Raw genomic sequence first — 18,392 nt, 5'->3', positions numbered from 1 at the left:
TGCAATGATCTTTGGCACTATTGTTTTCTATTAAATGACATGGATCTTGGGTTACTTATGAAAACCCGGCATGGGAAAAACCTCAGAGAGTACTGGAATAAAACCTGAACTGTAAGTCGAACTGAATTCCATGTAAATGTGAAATGAGCTGATACAGTTCCTAAAAAAAGTGCTTTTCAACCAAAACAAAAAGTCGATTACAGACTTTTATTTATTACTTGTGCTGCGAGTACACTGACCAGTCCTAGACACTCGTGTTGAATATCCTGTGGTGCAGGTGTTGACAGTCTGGGGTTAACTGGCCTTTATATTCACATACATTTCACATTTAAGTGCAACCAAAAACCAGGAAGGCAAAACACAAGTAGCAAATCTGCTCAGACACCGTTTGCAGAAAGTTCCAGTCTGCATTACAGTCTAGTGTCATTATGTAAAAGCTCGTCAGTACTAGTACAGTACAGCTGAACCTTTTAAAGACCATGGCACATTGACCTAATACTGAATGTGTTTACATGCACTCAATAATCTGATCATAATCAGATTTCTGCAGTTATCTGATGAGTCAATTGGTCATGTAAACAGCACACTCTTAGATTGGAGTAGAAAAAATCTGACGAAGAGGCTGGATTTTAGCTCAGTAATCAGATTTGTCAGTGCATGTAAACTCTTACTCTGATTTCTTTCGTATTTCTCAGTCTGAGCATGTGTGAAAACAGACTGCGGTACTGGAAATAAGCGAGCAGCGTATAGCACAGCACCCACGAGACGCAACATCATCTAGATGATGTATGTTCATGTTTTCAGCTAAAGTGGCGCGATGTTTTTTGAAAAAGCTGTGGCATGAAGTTTGAGTTTTACGTTACATTTATGTCACGTCTTCTTCTGTGAGTTTATTGGCTGGTTGCAAAGCAGAAATCTGACTCGTGTAGACCTGGAGTTTCCCCATTATCTGATTACTCAAGTGCATGTAAACACAATGACTTTATAATGTTACAGAATATGAGCCAACAAGATGAATGCAGGGGGAAGATTATAGAATATAGAACAATGTTCATAGCAAAGGGCAAGCATTCTAGAACATATATGGAGGAGAACATTTTAGATGGTGGGGGGTGAAAGGAGAAAGATATTCTAGAACAGCGTGAACTGAGAACATACTACATGGTGGATTGCATTCTAGAACAGAGTGAGTAGGGAGAACATTGTAGAATAGCATGAAGCAAGGGAAACATTCTAGATTGTGGAGGACATTCAAGAACAGTGAATGGGGAGAAGGTTCTAGAACACTGTAAATGGAGGATACATTCTTGAAACTGCTGACAATCAAATACAGATACGGCCCACCAACCCACTGTTGGGGTCTGTTGGTGTTTGTTGGAGAGTTTGTTGGGTCGGTATCCTCAGGGCTTCGAAGGGCAGCAGCTCTTTCAGAATTGTGGAGTTCATTTCTTCCTGGCCGTGACTGCCCTGAGCAGCGGCCCCCACCTGCTCCTGGCGAGGAGTTTCTGTTTGAACTCCTGGAAGACGGGCGGGCCGTCGTGGTCCTCAGCCTCCGAGCTGATCTCCATCTTCTGCACAATGAGCTTCAGCAGGTTGTGCTGTTTCTCCATGGACTCTGAAATCTCCTTCAGCCTGAAACCACAACAGATTCTCTCAGCCTGTGACAGTGTGTGAAGGGTGTGAAGGGCTTTCAGCATGCATTTTTATTTATCTTGTTCCAGGCAATAAGATCAATAAATGGTTAACACACACACACATATTATCTAAGCCAGGGTTTCTCACCCACTGGACTGTGGAACACAAGTGGGCCATGAAGCACCCTCTGGTGGTACTGAAGGAGCCAGTGGTCCGTAGTGGGCCAGTGATGGTACTTTGTCATAAGTCAGTGAAAAATTTGAAATATAAAATGTTCCCAAACGGTAAACAATATTGACAAAAGTCACGCAACAGTGGTGCACAAATCATCTGTTTTTTGTCTCTAGAAATAAAATGCACTGCCCCAAATTTTCAGTTCTCCACTTGGGCCTGAAAAATGTATCATTTCCACCTGATTTCAGGTATAAAACTAATCTTTTGATATATGTTCAGTGATGTACATGACAAGTTGTGCCACCTGAAAATTGTGAAAAATTCCCAAAAATGAATTTTTGAAGCAACCCCCCCTTGGGCCTCCATGTTATCTAGTGAAAAAAATCGGGTGGAATGGGTTGACATGTTTGACAGGCTTAAAGTGACCTTTCTGAGAACTGCCTGGGCGTGGCCTAATATTCAAATGAGCGCACCTGCACTCAGCCTGCTATGCCACTATAGCAGAACTAAAAACAGCACACACACACATACATACACATCCACACCTAGGGGTAATTTAGCATATCCAATAGGCCTGACTTAACCTATGCAGACACGGGGGAAACATGCAAACTCCACAATAAAAGGACTCTGGGTGCCCGGCCGGGGAATCGAACCCAGGCCCTTCTTGCTGTGAGCCAATGGTTAACAATAGTAATATGAAGAATGTATTATTTTAAAATAATTATGAATTATTCATAAATATTTGTAATAGTTTTCAAAAACGACTTTAATATTTCTCATTGAGAAAACCTGCTTAGGCCTCTAGTGTGTAATATGGGTATGACGCACAACGTCAGAGGTCTATTTCCGTTAGGAGAAGCTGGGTTACTGTTGAGACACCCAAAGGTGTAGTAAGAGAAGCTATAGGTGTGTTTTGTCTTCACTGGTTAAGTGTCAGTTGGAATGTGTAGGACTTGGAATGTACCTGTATTTCTGTTTGGCGAGCTCGCGCTCCATTGGTGTTGACTGACGGGGGGTCGGGCTCAGTCGGGGTGTCACCTTTCTAACCTCACGCCCGCAGAAGACCCATCTCTGTTTAACAGCACATACAAAGTGTTTCCTCAAAATGCTCTGGAAATATTCACTGGTTTTCCAATTCCACTCTGAATTTATGAATGGACATATCAGAAAACACTTGCCAATATTAAGATGTTCAGGCGCATGTTGGAACTTTCACAGTGTAGGTGCACACAGACATGTAACAATCAGGTGGGTAAAATAAACATCATACACAAAAACTATGTTTTCCAGATGCATACAAGAATAGCAAATACAGTGGTGGTGAAAGTTTGTGAACCCTCTAGATTTTCTATATTTCTGCATAAATTTGGCCTAAAACTGACAACTGAGACAAAAATATTAGACTAATATACAGATATGTAACATTTGGTTCTCTTTATCTACTATTAGGACTTGTGTGAAAGTCTGATAAAGTTTTAGGGTCAAATTTATGTAAAAATATAGAAAATTCCGCAGTGTTCACAAACTTTCAAGCACCACTGTAGGATTATTTGGTTGTTAACCTGTTAATTAACATGATTGCTTTAAAGTGAAACGTTTGTTTGATACTAAAAGTGAGTGCTATATTAAACATCCAGCAAAGTTTGAAAGAAAAAACAAGATATGATTCTAATGAAGCACAGTTAAAAGCACGTGTCAGGCTCCAGTCCTTGCGGGGCAAAACACTGCAGACTTCAGCGCACTGCCTCATTAAACACACCTGATTCAGCTCATCAGGTAATCAGCAAGGCCTTCATGAACTGAATTCAGAGCGTTAGATGAGGGTAAATGCTAATCTCTGCAGCACTTTTGCCCAGAAGGTTCCCTGTTTGACATGTCTGGCTTAAAGTGACCTATCTGAGAACTGCCTGGGCGTGGCCTAATATTCAAATGAGCGCACCTGCACCCAGCCTGCTATGCCACTACAGCAGAACTATGTGAAATGAATACCACTGTGTTCATGACCCTCTACAACCACTGTCCAGCTTTTATCCACCGATGTCTTGAAGAAGGTAAGGTTCCAATTCACTTTACTGCTGGATGAGCACCCAGGGAATACTGTCGTGGCTGGTCAGACGGACTGATGGACAAACGAACGGTCACCAGACAGATGAGCTAGCTTGATAGCTTAATTATGCTTGCTAGGTTAGCTTTCACTCTGACTCACACCATAGAGGAAACACAGTATTGTTAAAGCTGTGAGTGGGATAACAAATATCAGCCTTGTGATTGGTGAGAATACTGCTTACATAAGCACAACCCAGAGATCAGGACTGCCCAGTTTACACTGAGAGAGTTATGTCAATGTACATCAGTGTTTATTGAGCTTTGGAGAGCATATTGCACATTTATTTTGTTTACCTGCAAGAGCAATAAACTGTCAAATACAATGAACTTCTACGGCCCAAACCCATTTCACCCCTCGCGCCTACCACTTAGCCCTACCCCTCCTTTTGCGCATTCTCACGCTAGGGGTAGGGTGTCCCGATTCTTGTTGAGATAGAGGGGGAGGGTGAAGGGTTAGAGCAACATGGCCCTCCAAACGGAGGATTTTCAGAGACACTCCAAACTGAGTGTTAGGGAAAAAAAAAACAGCAAGATGGCTGAACAAGAGATCAAAGAAACCCACGAATGTGAGAATTTTCTCAGTTAAAAAATGACCATAACCTTTGTATTATCTTAGTTTAATGTCGTTTCAGTGTATTATGGTTGTTTTCTTCACAACAAGCATTAAAAATTGCTACTAGTAGCTGATGTCTTGGTAGCCAGCTAGCTAAATTTCCCGTTCCACCTTAAATGGTGCAGCAGTTACATTCCAGCACAGAACTGCTGCATTTAAGGTGGAACGGGAAAATTCGAACAAGAATTCTGACTTTAGCTTCATATCACTGAAGAATTAGGGGTGGGTGATAATAAATAATTGCCCCCCTCTTTGAAGGCATATGATGCCCTAAATGTAACTAAAGCCCAGCAGTGAGGAGCTGAACTGGCAGGGTCGCCTACAGAGCAGCGCTGGTAGCTGTTAATGAAGTGATGCTCTTTTTATTTGAGGGTCCCATTTCAGAGGGAAGATTTCAACCACTACCCCATGTAATTGGCAAGGTGACACTTGGAAACAAGGGGTAGGGGTAAAAATAAGAAATGGGACTGGGCCTTAGGTTCCCTGAAGCTTTAAGAATGGTTACCTTGCCCTTGTAGCATTTGTTAGGAAACTCTTTGACCGAGACTTGGTCCACCCTTTTCATAAACCAGTGTGGCAACCGCTCCTCCAGATTTGTGTGAAGCTCAATCTGCAGAATCAAACAAGTTTATAGCTATTTCACTTCCAGAATGTAAGTACGTATGGAGTGTTAGTGCTCCAACATCACATCTACAGAACAGGAAGATACTTGCCTGCATTCCAATCTGCTTTAAGCAAGCATTGGTCTGCACTTCTGCAATATCACCAACAGCCAGACCGATCTGTAATAAACCATTCCAAGAAGTTCAGTTATTAAGGCTGTGTAAGCATTTACACTGATAGGGCCCATATGTGACCCACACTTCAGTTCTCTTCAAAACTCGTTAGTTTTGTAGTAGTTATCAAATAATTCATAGTGGTTACTTTGGATCTCAAAAATCAATTTTCTCAGCCATCTGATCCAATCTGAGTCTTAATATTGCTGAGATTTAATATCTTTCATGTGCTATGATTTTAAGGCGTTTGCCTCGATTTTACTATTCCAATCAATTTTATCTACAGTGACTTCAAAAGTGAATAATAGTGTAAAATATGAATAAAATAGACTGCACTTCATTATAGGCTATACAAACAGAACATTAACTAATTAACTACAGGGTTGCAAAATTTGCAATAACACCATATGGAAAGACTATAATAACAGATTTTCAGTCTGGTAAAAATGCTGGTATCCAACCAAACAAACCACTGGATGTTTACAGTGCTGCATGCAGAATATAGTTTTCAATCTAATTATTAGGTAATATTAGAAGTAATATTAATATTATAGTAATATTATATGCAAACTATAAAATAAGACTCACATGCTACTTTGTAGCTGAATTTGGATCACGATAATATTGTTTATCACGATAATTCTGCAGATGATCCAAGCTCAGTCCCTGATCATATTTTGTATGATCGTCATATATCATTTAAAAGACAAAATTATTCTTTGATGTAAGTTCTTTGATGTTAAGCATCATGTTTCTCTAAGAAATGTGACAGTTTGTCGTTATGACGGGTTCTTAACCTTTTTGGTGCCCCCCCCTTTAAAGCCAAAGCTTTAAAGGGCCCCCCAAAGCACTATTATGCACATTACAGAAGCCCAATAGTCAAATAGTAAGTTCACTCACTCGGCCTGCTTTCCACAGCACTTCACCACAAACCTCAAAGACTAGCGCTTGGAAAAAGGCTTCAAGTTTAGCGGTCAGTCAAGACTCTCCATCAGAAATGTCATTTGCCTGTCTTTCATGGCCTGTAGGTGGAGCTATTCAGCGGGGCTTGCATGCGCTCATCAAAATTATTTTCTCTGTTTTTGAGAAGGCTCATAGCACCTCTCTTTCGAACTCCCTCGAACGGTGTTATGACCCCCAAAGGGGTCTTGGCCCCAAGATAAGAACTCCTGTGTTAGAATTTCCAGTTCACGTTAATCGTCGACGTTGGTAAAAACCTGTCAGATGTAGGTAAGATATTCCAGACTAACAGGAAAATCTGTTCTTTTGACTATCAGTTACTTCAAAATGCTCTTTAAAATCACTTTATTTCTTTTACCCAAACTTCTCCCCAGTTTAGTCATGTCCAGTTCCACCCGCTAGCTCCTTCTCCCATCATCATGCAATGCTGCAAAGCTTAGCGGGTGAAGGCTAGCGCATGCTTTCTCTGTGACACGCCAAATATCAGTTAACACTAGCCAGCTAGCACTGGCCAGCATTGCTCACAGTGATAGGAGGAACCCAGAGAGAGCGAGGCCAGTTATGCTGTCTTGGACTCCCGGCCACGGATGGCTGTGGCATCACCAGGGATCGAAATTGCGATCTGATCTATTTCGTTTTGCGCATGTTAATAAGCCAAAACAGAATAATAAGCCTGGAATAGCAAAGTAGTTGTGAAGGCCTGTGGCTTACCAGCAGGTTCATCAGCAGAATTGGCACAAGCAGGACAAAAAACACAAAGATTCCGTACGTCAGCACAGGAAAAGGAAGGTTAGCGTTCATGTAGGGCTTCAGGAAGTTATCCTGGTAGTTGATCTCTCCCACCATCATGACAAAGGTCTGCATCAGCGACAGGAACAACCTACCAAAATGCCTCTGGAGAAGAACAATGACATCACAAACTATACGTCACTAGTAAACGATCCAGCAGAATCATCTGGGCTCTGTGTTGAGAGGATGTAATTCCTTTGTCATGCACAAACACACCTGTTCAATCATGAGGGCGTAGAAAGCCAAGGCGAACGCCAGGATCAGATAGATAAACAACACAATGATGCTCAGCAACGTCCTGCAAATCTCCCGGAACATCACCACGTATATTCCAAACCTTTCAAACCTGGAGGAACAAAGACAATCTGAAAAAGGGGGATTCTGATGATTTTTTACAATATTTTTGCATAAGTAGATGGTTGAGATGTAAACAAAGTCATGCAGAGTGGTTTGATGTGAAATGCTGTATTCTCGAGAAACTTACTGAGTCAGAATATTTCACATCAGCGGTGATAAGAAATACATGTTTAAAGTGTTTAATGCTTCCAAAACCTGAAGTTATGATATTGAACGGTTATAATAAATGCGCTGCCTGATGCCTGAGACATAAAATGGCTACATTTACAGTGTAAACACTGCAGACACTGCAGACACTGTAGACACTGCGACCTCTGGTTTCACTTCAGTGCATTTCTTATCAATCCGCTCTGAACGACTTTACATCTCAACCAATAAACCGTGCAGAAATTGTGAAATTTGCTGAAATTTTAAAGGTTTTTTGATTTGATGCGATAATTCAGTGAAAGTTCGAATGTACACAACTTTCCACTAAATACATCACTTAAGCTTACTTAACAACTCCAAATGGTTTGAGGTAAGTGTGTGATCACTTTGGCGTGCAAAACTAAAAAAAAAACGAAAGAACTTCAGAAAGATATCTTGAATGATTATCTTCTGTCATTTCTCTCATTCTGTTATATCCGAGGTGTGAAATGCAAGGGGTGCTGGGGGGTCCGGGACCTCCTAATAAACCTCTTGGATCTCCTATTTCCTGCTGCTCTGTCTTCTGTGCTGCTGTAACACCGCAAATTTCCCCGTTGTGGGATTAATAAAGGATTATCTAATCTAATCTAATCTAATCTAATCAAAATTCTAGGGGGTCTCCAAACATTTATTATGATGTTATGCTGTCTTTCAGGAGGAAAAACAGACGCTCCAATACAAATCACTGAAAGCTCAGTGTTTAGCTGATTCGTCCCACAATCAGCTTCTGTCTTTGGTGTTCTTAACTAACTAGAGCTGCAGCACTGCTCTGCCTCAGGGTGGCGCTGTAGCAGACTGGTTCACCCAGTTGGTTCCTCATAGCCAAGCAACTGTAACTATGCACTGGATCGCCTCTGAAAAACTTCACAGTGTGCTGCAGCAGATCTGTAAGTCTGAAAACATGCTCAGTTTCCCAAGAGACTGATGAAAACAGTGAATTGCTACTCATTTCTTAAACCAGAGACGAAAAAGCTGTGTAAAGTCTTCGTTAATGTGAGGACGAGCGCATTACCGAACTAGACAAGAGCATTTCCAGAAGAAGAACTGCTACACCAAACATGTTTTTGCCATTGAAGTCAGCATCAACGCAAGCGCCACTATGGCGAGTGAGTTAGCAGCCAACCAGCGCCGGAGTGGCCAGCCTGCATGGGACCCCCCTTATGCCAAGGGGTATTTCACACACTCTCACTTTAATCTGTATGTAATGCTAATCTGCATGTAACTAAAGCTGTAACCGCTGCAGGTAGAGCAGGAGGTTGAACCAGGAGACGAGAGCAGCCAGAGCTCCAGCCTGCCAGTGCCACGAGCTCTTCACGTCCAGCAGCAGAGGGAGGACGAACAGCAGAGAGCAAATCGCAGCTGCCCAGTCCATCAGATTGGACACGTCCTGCAGATACTTCAGACGCTGCCAGAGAAAGCATTAAAGACAGATCAGCCCAAGAACGTAACATAAATTCTCCATTAAAATGTAATCAGACATGTTTGGTGTCTGACGTTTGGTTTTTTAGCTGTGTACTGGGGCTACGAGGCTAATGTAGTTCACAAGTAATACAACCTGAACGACATGCTGATAAAAGCAAGGAAAAAACGGAGGATTCATTTCAATCCAGTTCTGTGCCGCACTTTTCTCCATTTTTATAGATAACAGCGTGATGATTCAGTATGCAGTGACAAACTGGAGGCTACAAGCCTCCAATGTCTTGGCTGACTGACTGTACGTGTGATAAGGGAAAAAACGTGTTTGATTTTTGGCTGAACTTTAAGGCCTTTGAAGACACATCTATATGATTGATCCACCACTGTTTGATTGGATTTACACATTTCAGCCTAACTAACATTGCCTGACCGCAGGTGAAGTATGAGAGATCATGTTTTGTTCTGCTTGTATCAGGGATGAGTCAGAACATTCAAACAATGGTGAAAGTTTTAAAAAAAAATCACCAATTAGGATTTTTGATGCACTAATTAGCTTCTCTTCAACTTTATATGTTCTCACATTGAAGACCCGTGTGAGATGTCTGAACTTTACACCCTACGAGTTTTTGTTTTGATTTATAAAGAAATCGACTGCTGCAGCGGCTAAAGACAACCTCACACACAAGAAGAGAAGCATCGCAGAAAAGCACCAATAACAAACTTCGTTTTACACTTTATTTGGATGGTCCCCTATAACTGATCTACAGATACTTATATTGTTAACAAACATCTCTGGTGATACTTTTGAACAACATGATTTTAAAACATCTAAACATTTCGCTGCTGTCGGAAGAAAACCTCGTATCTCCTTTTTATTCATTTTTCAGTTTTTGACATAATGTGAAAATGTCCGTTGTCCTTTATGTTGTGTGTAAATTTCATGATGAATGGGCCAAAAGAAACGGCCCAAAATGACTTGGAAAGACGTCTGGTTCCATTGACTTACATTAAAAGTAAAGCTGTTTTTTCCTTCTCCTGTAAAGTTACCATTTTGGAGATACGAGGTTTTGTTCCAACAGCAGCGATTTGTATGTTTGTCTTAGACTTTGGCTTGACTTTTACTCTGAGAAAGGCAGCCAATCTACAGTCTAAGTCATGTCACCTTGTATGGATTTGTATTTGGACTTTTTTTTGGAGTTGGAGTTTTTTATGACTGCTAGTAACGATTTCTCACTACTGAGGCCTCTTTTTTAAAACTCTTCACACACTTAGTGCAACACCACTCTGTTTGGAACAAACCATGAACAGTTTTTACCTTGCTTGAACACAAAATTCATTCAGTGACCACTATTTCCAAAGTTCTCTAATTCGTCCCCCTGGATTTATAAACATTTTCATCAAAATTCACATATTTTTATTCTATGACAACTTCTTAACATTATGTGAGGTATTTTTTTAAAGCTGTGTTGTATCTAGAAAACAAAAATGCCAACAGTTGTTAGTGTTTCTAAGGTGACAGTGCTCTGACTGATAAAGCATTCCTGTTAGTGTTCATGTTTTGATGGAATGAATGTATTTTGAGATGTTTTTGTAGCTCTGGAGCCCATATGTCAAACACAAGGCCTATCAGGCCCACCAAATTGTTTGTTTTAATAGTCTTTTATTAATATCCTGTTTCACAGTGCCCTGCACTACAACCCCCAGCATGCACTGCAATGTAATGTGCACTCGCCCAAACACAACAGCCTCTGGGAAACCGGTTATACCTCAATTCTACCACACCAGTCATATCATTTAACACACTAGAAGCGTTTCAGCTGCAGTTCATCCAACATAAACATTTAGTTCAGCAGCTCAGAAACGAATCACAAGAATTAATGAACTTGCGGTAAAGAAAAGATGCCAGGTGTCTAAATCAAAGTTAAATCAAGCAAATAGGTAAGTTTAAAAGGCCGAGCTCCTGGGGACATTTTTACTATTTCAAGCATTAATACTTTGTATGCCCTGCGATGGACTGGCGACCTGTCCAGGGTGTATCCTGCCTTCCGCCCAATGACAGCTGGGATAGGCTCCAGCACCCCACCGCGACCCAGAAGGATAAGCGGTTTAGATGATGTATGTATGTATGTATGTAATACTTTGTAAAAGGACTGTACTGCTACGTGATATTTCAAGGTTTGATGTGTTGCTGTTGACATTTTCCTGTATTTTGAATAAACAATAGCCAGTTCAGCTAATAGCAAAATGTTATTTAAACAGGAAATAAAAACATTGTCTGGCCCACTGATTTCTTAAGATTTTTTAATATGGCCCTTTCAGTGGGTTTGACACCCCTGTTGTAAAGCATCGGCTCATGTTAGGAACTATTGGACTAAAAGGGGTGTGAAGAGTTTTGAAAAACTGAACTTGGTGCTGAAAAATGCTCGTTAGCAACTGCATTTAAATGTAATGTAGTACAGACATAGCTGGATGCTCTGGCCTTAAAAATCCTACTCTTTTTTATCCATATATTATTTAAATATAACTTTACAAATTCAGATATCAGGTTTGACTGAAATGCCCATCACCAGCTTATATGGAGAAAAGAACACGAAACTTAAACATACCTGCTGGAACATTTGCACAACCTCTTTGCCAACTGCATACATATTCATCGCAAGGACCAGAAACATACAGGTGGTGATGAAATAGCATTGCTGTGAAAAAGAAGGCAGAAAATGGCAAATTCTGCATTAGAGTGATTTTGATAATGATATCAGACCCTGCTTTGGTGTCAGAAAGGACACTGCAAGACGAAATCACTTGTCAAAATAATGTTTTGTATACAATATTAACTTTATAGTATAGGTTAAATATTTTTTAGTCAACAAAAAGTAGTGTGGGAACAACAAATATGTGTCCTAAATGATAAATAATAAAGTTATCTGCCTTTGATTTGATCATCTCTTTTAAAATATGAACATTCTAGATAACCAGCCTGGTGACCGGAAGGTCGCCGGTTCGATCCCCTGAGCTGACAGTATGTGACTGAAGTGCCCTTGAGCAAGGCATCTAACCCCCAGTTGCTCCCCGGGTGCTGTGGATAGGGCTGCCCACCACTCCGTGCAAGTGTGCTCACTGCCCCCTAGTGTGTGTGTGTTCACTAGTGTGCATGTATGTGGGTGTCACTGCACGGATGGGTTCAAATGCGAAGGTCTAATTCCTCTGTGTGCAAACACAGTAGGCTAATGGATCTGAATTCAGAATTCATAGCTTTCTCAGTTATTTTCAGATTCATTCGAATGATTTGAGACTAGCATATTAATAATTTAATTTATTTATATATATTCCACTGTAAATGAACAAACGACAGTATGTGCAGTACCTTGTCGAGAGATTTGGTGACCATGCTGACAGTTGTCACGTTCCTCTCCACTCTCAGTTTGGGCCGCAGGTTCACGATCAGGTAGGTGAGGGGGAAAACCCCCAGTGCATACACTGTCATATTGAGCAGGTGAGCTTTCACACCATACGCATTCCTGTATGACAGCAGAGGAGCGATGACGTTTTAGTAAGTGGTTCTAGTTTAAAAACAAGCTAAGAATGGAAAAAAAGTACACTGTATATCTAAAACAGTGGTAGCTTCCATGTTTAAAGGGGTGCTCAACCAATTTTGCAAAATTACTTAATGATTCAGTAAGTATGAATGTTACCTACGACCCCAACTCCAAAAGAGTAGGGTCTGTGTGAGATGATAAAAACAAAAAACAGTGATTAGTAAATTCTGTATTGACCTGTATAAATTGACACAAAAACACAATATTTTATGTTTTACCTTATAAATTTCATTGTTTTTGTAAATATACACTCATTCCAAATTAGATGCTTCCGAAGACGTTGGGACGGGAGCACGTTACCACTGTGTTACATCACCTTTCCTCTTTACGGGACTTATTAATCATTTTGGGTCTGATGACAAACCGATCGGGTTTTGAAAGCATTCTTTTTTTGCCATTCTTCTGTTATTTAGGTCTTCAGCTGTGCACATGTTTACATTTATATTTATAATAAGACACACATTTCAATAACAGATAGTTCTGGACGGCAGGAAGGCCAGTCTAGCACCTGCACTCTCTGATGACGCAGCCATTGTCATGTTGAAAAGAGCCCGAAAAAGACTAAAAGGCAGAGCTGGAGCTACAACACCAGACACCAAACATGGTCTTGGTTGGGGTAAAACTGAATTCAGTTTTACAAACTATACATTTAATGATTTTTACACTCACCACTTCATTTCCAAGAATTTCTTGCATACCGGATGGGTCAGCAACTCGACGCGATTGAATTGCACCATAGCCTATGAAAGGGGACGAACATGAAAGAATTTAGCTGAGCCTCCTACTGTAGAAATGGTTTGAAATGTACCTTAAATAAGTTTTGAAAATTAAAAATATGTACCTTTTTATAACCTAATGTTTTAGAACGCAATAAAATAAAAGGCCTGGAGACGAGACGGGGTGTGTGGAGTCAAAACAACTTAGAAAATAAAATTTCAGTGGATTAGGGTACAGTTATCCTGCCTTCTGCCCAATGACAGCTGGGATAGGCTCCAGCACCCCACCGCAACCCAGAAGGATAAGCGGTTTAGATGATGTATGTATGTATGTATGATTATGGTACTGTTATGTTCCCTGGCTAAAGATGCTGAGATGAACCCTTTTTTACAGGAGGTACTACCCTAGTATTTATTAGGCACTGCATCATTAGCTATGCTAGCAGTGTGAAGTACATGCTGGGCATTGTAGTGAGAGTATATTGATGACTATGAGCACAAAATGATTTAGTATCATAAATACTAACAAATAAATAAATATCAGACGAAGCTGAGAGATGCAATGTTGTGCTACAAAGTACTACATAATAAGACAAATACCATTCAGTGCTAGTTTTAGGCTGGACTTTCCACTTAACATACTAACATTGAGAGCAGCCAGAGGTTTGTAGTTGTCATCCTTCTCTGAGTTCTCTGTCTTCTTGGCGTAGTGCTCCGGCTGTTGAAGCCACTGGAAATTATACTCCACCTGTCCATTAAACAGAGCAAGGGACAGTTTTAGGTAATTTAGGTGACGTTTGTTTTACGACACAAACATGTAGTCCAGCAGAAAGCCACTGTAGGCCGTACGTTACAGTGATTTACAGATGCTGTTAGGCACAGTGTGAAGTGCAATAACAATTACGTGAGTATTTCACAAAAGCTTAGAACTTGGCTCATCCAAGATTTTAGAACAAGAACCATCCATTTCATAATGTGAAACAAAACATACATAGTAGTTGCAAGAGTTCACATCTTCCTCAGACTCTTTGATGCAGGTGTCCAGAAGATGCTGTAAGAAGATCACATAACTTTACCGGTCAGTCAGTGGTCGGTTATGACCAGTTACAGCACCATACACTAGGGTTATGACTCACCTTGAAAGATTCTGGAAGAAATTCTATCATGTCCATGACAATACAGCGTTTGGCTGAGTTCAGTTTGAATGTTGTAATGGCCTCCTCACACCTGCAAGAATGAATACAGATGTGAAAATTGAAGGAAAAATCAACTTATTGTGCCTTAATAAACTGGAAAAGCTTCAACGTGACTTGGCATAGATTCTACAAATCTCAGGAACTGTACTGGAGGGATGGAACACTATTCTTCTTTTGTTTTTCTTTTGGTTCTTCTATCATTTTCTGTTGCATTGTCATGTCTTGGTGTCTGGTGTAGTTAAACAACCACTTTATTGTGTCATGAGTTCCTGTCCTAAACCTCATTAACCCTTTATACCGGTAATTTCTAGTCCTGCCTCCATTTCCTTTTCCTTGACTTGCTGATTTCCCCTACACCCACCCAGACTTCGTATCTGGGTCATATACACATATTTTGAGTGCCTTGCTTTTAAAACTGGATTCAACAGCCCTGGTGGTTTTCACTACAGTTTACAGCTACAGCTTACTGGCAGACTGTTCTACTATAAGGCTTAACTAGCCAGTGAGTGAAGAATAATGCTGCACTGCGCAGTTCAGTGACATCATTGCTTCACATCAACAGTGAACTCTCAGACGTTCAAAGGCTCAGGTGAATTAGAGCTCAGAAAACACTAAACAGAACGAGGTTCACAAATGTATCTATTCTTTGTAAGCTTTTAAAGCATGAGTCACTCTTTCTCGGGATACTTTTAGGAAAATGTGGCATGGTTCAATCTACTGTCACAGTGGCAAACATGTAGCAACATCAGTAAAGCTGCAACACCACTGTCGAAATTACTGCAGTCTGAGCTCCTCTAAAATGAAGTCCACTCCCACTTTACTTTCACTGACATCGTATGTAGAAAATCACAAGTATTGCAGTTTTTTTTTCACTTTTTTATTTCCTTTTTTTCTTTTATAGCATCTTTTATAATTGCCGCTAATCCAACATGTGGCTGGTAGCCTAGTGGTAGGAGAAGTAAGCTATCAATCGGAAAGTTGCTGGTTTAAATCCCATAACTGGCTGAGTATACCTGGTATATATAGATGGGCAAGGAACTTAACCTCCCACTGCTCCAGGTGATGCTCTGCTGCACCCAGATTGAGCATAGTTAGCTAATTCTGTTATGTCAGTTAACAGATACATGCATTGGTTAGCATTGTGCTGAGGGATAGGGAAGAGGGGGGGGCATGGCCCAATATTGCCTTCATTTTGCTATTTCAGGTTTAAAATTATTTAATTATCAGTGATACTACTAAGGCAATCTAAGGCGCAAACATTTTAGCCAAAATTATCTGAATAAATTTCACTAACCATGGATTTTTCAGAGATAGGCTTTCTTCCTTGGAGATATCCATACAAAATGTAATTCAAAAATACTTGGCATTTTATGTTTCTGTAAAAATGTATTAAAATATTTGTCATTAAAATAAAATTCTACGTTTAAAATAATCTGATATTATTTTAGACAATAATTGGAATAAATTTTTACAAAATGAATTGAAAAACGGGCATCAGAAGTCACTGGTATGGTGACAAAAATCACTAAAATATAAATTCTAAAAAGGAAAGTATTGAAGTTGTTTGATGGTTAATTTAATGTTAGTTTATTTAATTTAACAAAAATATTCAGACATACTAATTTCGGGCTCTTTTTCATGGCTTTAAAATTGTAGGACACCATTTGACACCACAAACGTAGACCTGCATATGCCCTGCTGCGATCCTCTTTGACACAGCTTGGCCACCTCTGCATCATCTATTATGTAAGACTTTAAGTCAATGAATGAGTTGCTTACGTAAACACAAAAGCTCTAAAATGGTCTATAATATTCACATCAAAAATCAATTACAATATAATTAGTCATTCCAGCACACAGAAATGCGCTACAGTAAGCATAGCGGGCGATACAGCTTCATTCCTTTCACAGTTGGGGCTTTGATGGCAGCGGCTAAATGAGAGGAAACTTCAGAAGGCATACTGGTTCAATTATTCAATTACTTATCAAATATTAGTGAACACAGTAATCGATTATAGAAAGTATCATTTGCAGCCATAATCCAAATACACAAGCAGCTCCATCAACACTGACCTGTCGCTGTCGATCACAGCAATGGTGACCTCTTTCCTCCCGTTCTGGACGGCCTCATGCATGAAGGAGGCGTCTCCCTTGTTCAGGATGATCTGAGCCCCCCTGCACAGCAGCAGGCGTACGGCCGCCACGTGACCCGCCCGTGCGGCGAGGTGCAGCGCCGTGTTCTGCAGGGAAACATCCCACCATCAGATTCAGGAACATATAATATACATATAATATACTGGTGCATGTACACACACACACACACACACACACACACACACACATATATATATATATATATATATATGTATATATGTGTGTATATATGTGTGTGTGTGTGTGTGTGGGCATGTGGGCAGGCAAAGGCTTTAGGCTTAGGATTAAAATAATTGGGAATTATCTTGACATTCAATTGCCATATAACATTGTTATACATGCATGTATGCTCACAGACTTTCTTTAATTAAATGTACTACTGTGCAGGCCAGAGACCTCTGTTTATTTAATTTCCGGGAAAATGGCCAATAAGAACAACTAATTAATTTTTTAGGAGATATTTCTGAGGAGATATGAAATACTCCACTTGCAAAAGTCAAAAACAGGAGTTTCTAAATCCGGAGATCAAAAATGTTTAAAAGCGACAGAGGAAATGTGGCTCCTAGCAACCATGCAAGACCTGGTAGACACCACAACTGCCCCATCAGATAAACAGCACCTAAAGCTTTCATCTTTGAGAGAGAGGAGAAAATCAAGCTGATCAGATCTGAAAACATCCACAGGTGTTTCTGTCCATCCTTCCACTGTGAGAAGACGACTCAGCGCTGTGGATCTGAAAGGATGTGTAGCTGTCTAGAAGCTATTACTAAAAAAGAAAGTTGACCTATAGAAGATCATTTTCACTAAAATACATGAAACAGCACATATGAGTATGAATATATGGACTGATGTTTCTAAATGTGTAATTGGGTTTAACTGGATTGTGAGAAGCAGAAAATACAACCAACTTCTAAGACTGAACTTCGAAGGTGTGGAAAAATATCCCTGGAGATTTCTTTGAAAACTGTGGAAAGCAACACTCTTTTAAAAAATGGAAGCTGTAATAGAGGTAATAAAAAAAAGAAAAGGTTAAATTTTATTTTTTTTTATGCCTCTGGGTAATTTCCAATATATTTCTGCTCTTTTTACTGATGCTGAGAAATGAATAACTTGTATTTAATGGCTATTTTGACTGTAAATTTGATAAATGAAGAGAGTCTGACATTTGTAGCATTGAAGTTATGTGACAGAAACAAGAATGAGCCAAAATAAGTCAAAATGTCTTTTAGACTATGAAAAACAAACATGCAGGTGGGTCCAAACGTTTAACCTGTACTTCATTTCACATCACTGGAATGGAAGTGAAGCCGAAGCGTACCCCATCTCCATCAGTTTTGTCCAGCAGTTTGATGTTGGATATGAGTAAAGTCTCCATGGTCTGGGTGTACCCCTCAGCTGCAGCATGGTGCAAACACGACCATCCTTTATAGTCACTGCAGATGAGATTTAAAACATACGACATTTAAAGCGCAATATTCGGTAATTATTCTGAAACTTGTGCACGTTTTGTAGTTAAGAGTGTGAGGAACTGAAGTGTGGCCCCATATGCAGATGGTTAAAGGAGTTAATTCAGACTCTTAGGCCCAATCCCATTTCACCCCTCGCCCCTACCACTTAGCCCTATCCCTCCATTTTGCGGGTTCACGTCTAGGGGTAGGGTGTCCTGATTTTTGTTGAGATGGAGGGGTAGGGCGAAGTATTTTTAAGGTTTTTAG

The 18,392-nt window shown here is 40.2% G+C and overlaps 1 protein-coding gene across 1 annotated transcript in view; it reads right to left on the bottom strand.

The window, feature by feature from the left end:
* Window positions 1–1,442: 1,442 nt before the first annotated feature.
* Window positions 1,443–18,392, bottom strand: part of trpa1a (transient receptor potential cation channel, subfamily A, member 1a) — a 34,411-nt gene continuing 17,461 nt past the window's right edge. Inside the window, exons 14-28 of the mRNA XM_036556829.1 lie at window positions 17,996–18,110; window positions 16,597–16,763; window positions 14,464–14,554; window positions 14,319–14,378; window positions 13,974–14,075; window positions 13,281–13,351; window positions 12,380–12,533; window positions 11,622–11,711; window positions 8,835–9,004; window positions 7,273–7,402; window positions 6,979–7,161; window positions 5,245–5,313; window positions 5,037–5,141; window positions 2,777–2,883; window positions 1,443–1,632 (exon numbers count right to left, since the gene is read on the bottom strand). Of these exons, the coding sequence (XP_036412722.1) occupies window positions 1,443–1,632; window positions 2,777–2,883; window positions 5,037–5,141; window positions 5,245–5,313; window positions 6,979–7,161; window positions 7,273–7,402; window positions 8,835–9,004; window positions 11,622–11,711; window positions 12,380–12,533; window positions 13,281–13,351; window positions 13,974–14,075; window positions 14,319–14,378; window positions 14,464–14,554; window positions 16,597–16,763; window positions 17,996–18,110 (1,804 nt within the window). The remainder of the gene's footprint in view (window positions 1,633–2,776; window positions 2,884–5,036; window positions 5,142–5,244; window positions 5,314–6,978; window positions 7,162–7,272; window positions 7,403–8,834; window positions 9,005–11,621; window positions 11,712–12,379; window positions 12,534–13,280; window positions 13,352–13,973; window positions 14,076–14,318; window positions 14,379–14,463; window positions 14,555–16,596; window positions 16,764–17,995; window positions 18,111–18,392) is intronic.

The sequence above is a fragment of the Colossoma macropomum genome, unplaced genomic scaffold (genome assembly GCF_904425465.1).
Source record: "Colossoma macropomum unplaced genomic scaffold, Colossoma_macropomum, whole genome shotgun sequence".
Lineage (NCBI taxonomy): Eukaryota > Metazoa > Chordata > Actinopteri > Characiformes > Serrasalmidae > Colossoma > Colossoma macropomum.
The sequence above is the reverse complement of the archived record's forward strand: the minus strand, read 5'-3'. Positions and strand labels throughout refer to the sequence as shown.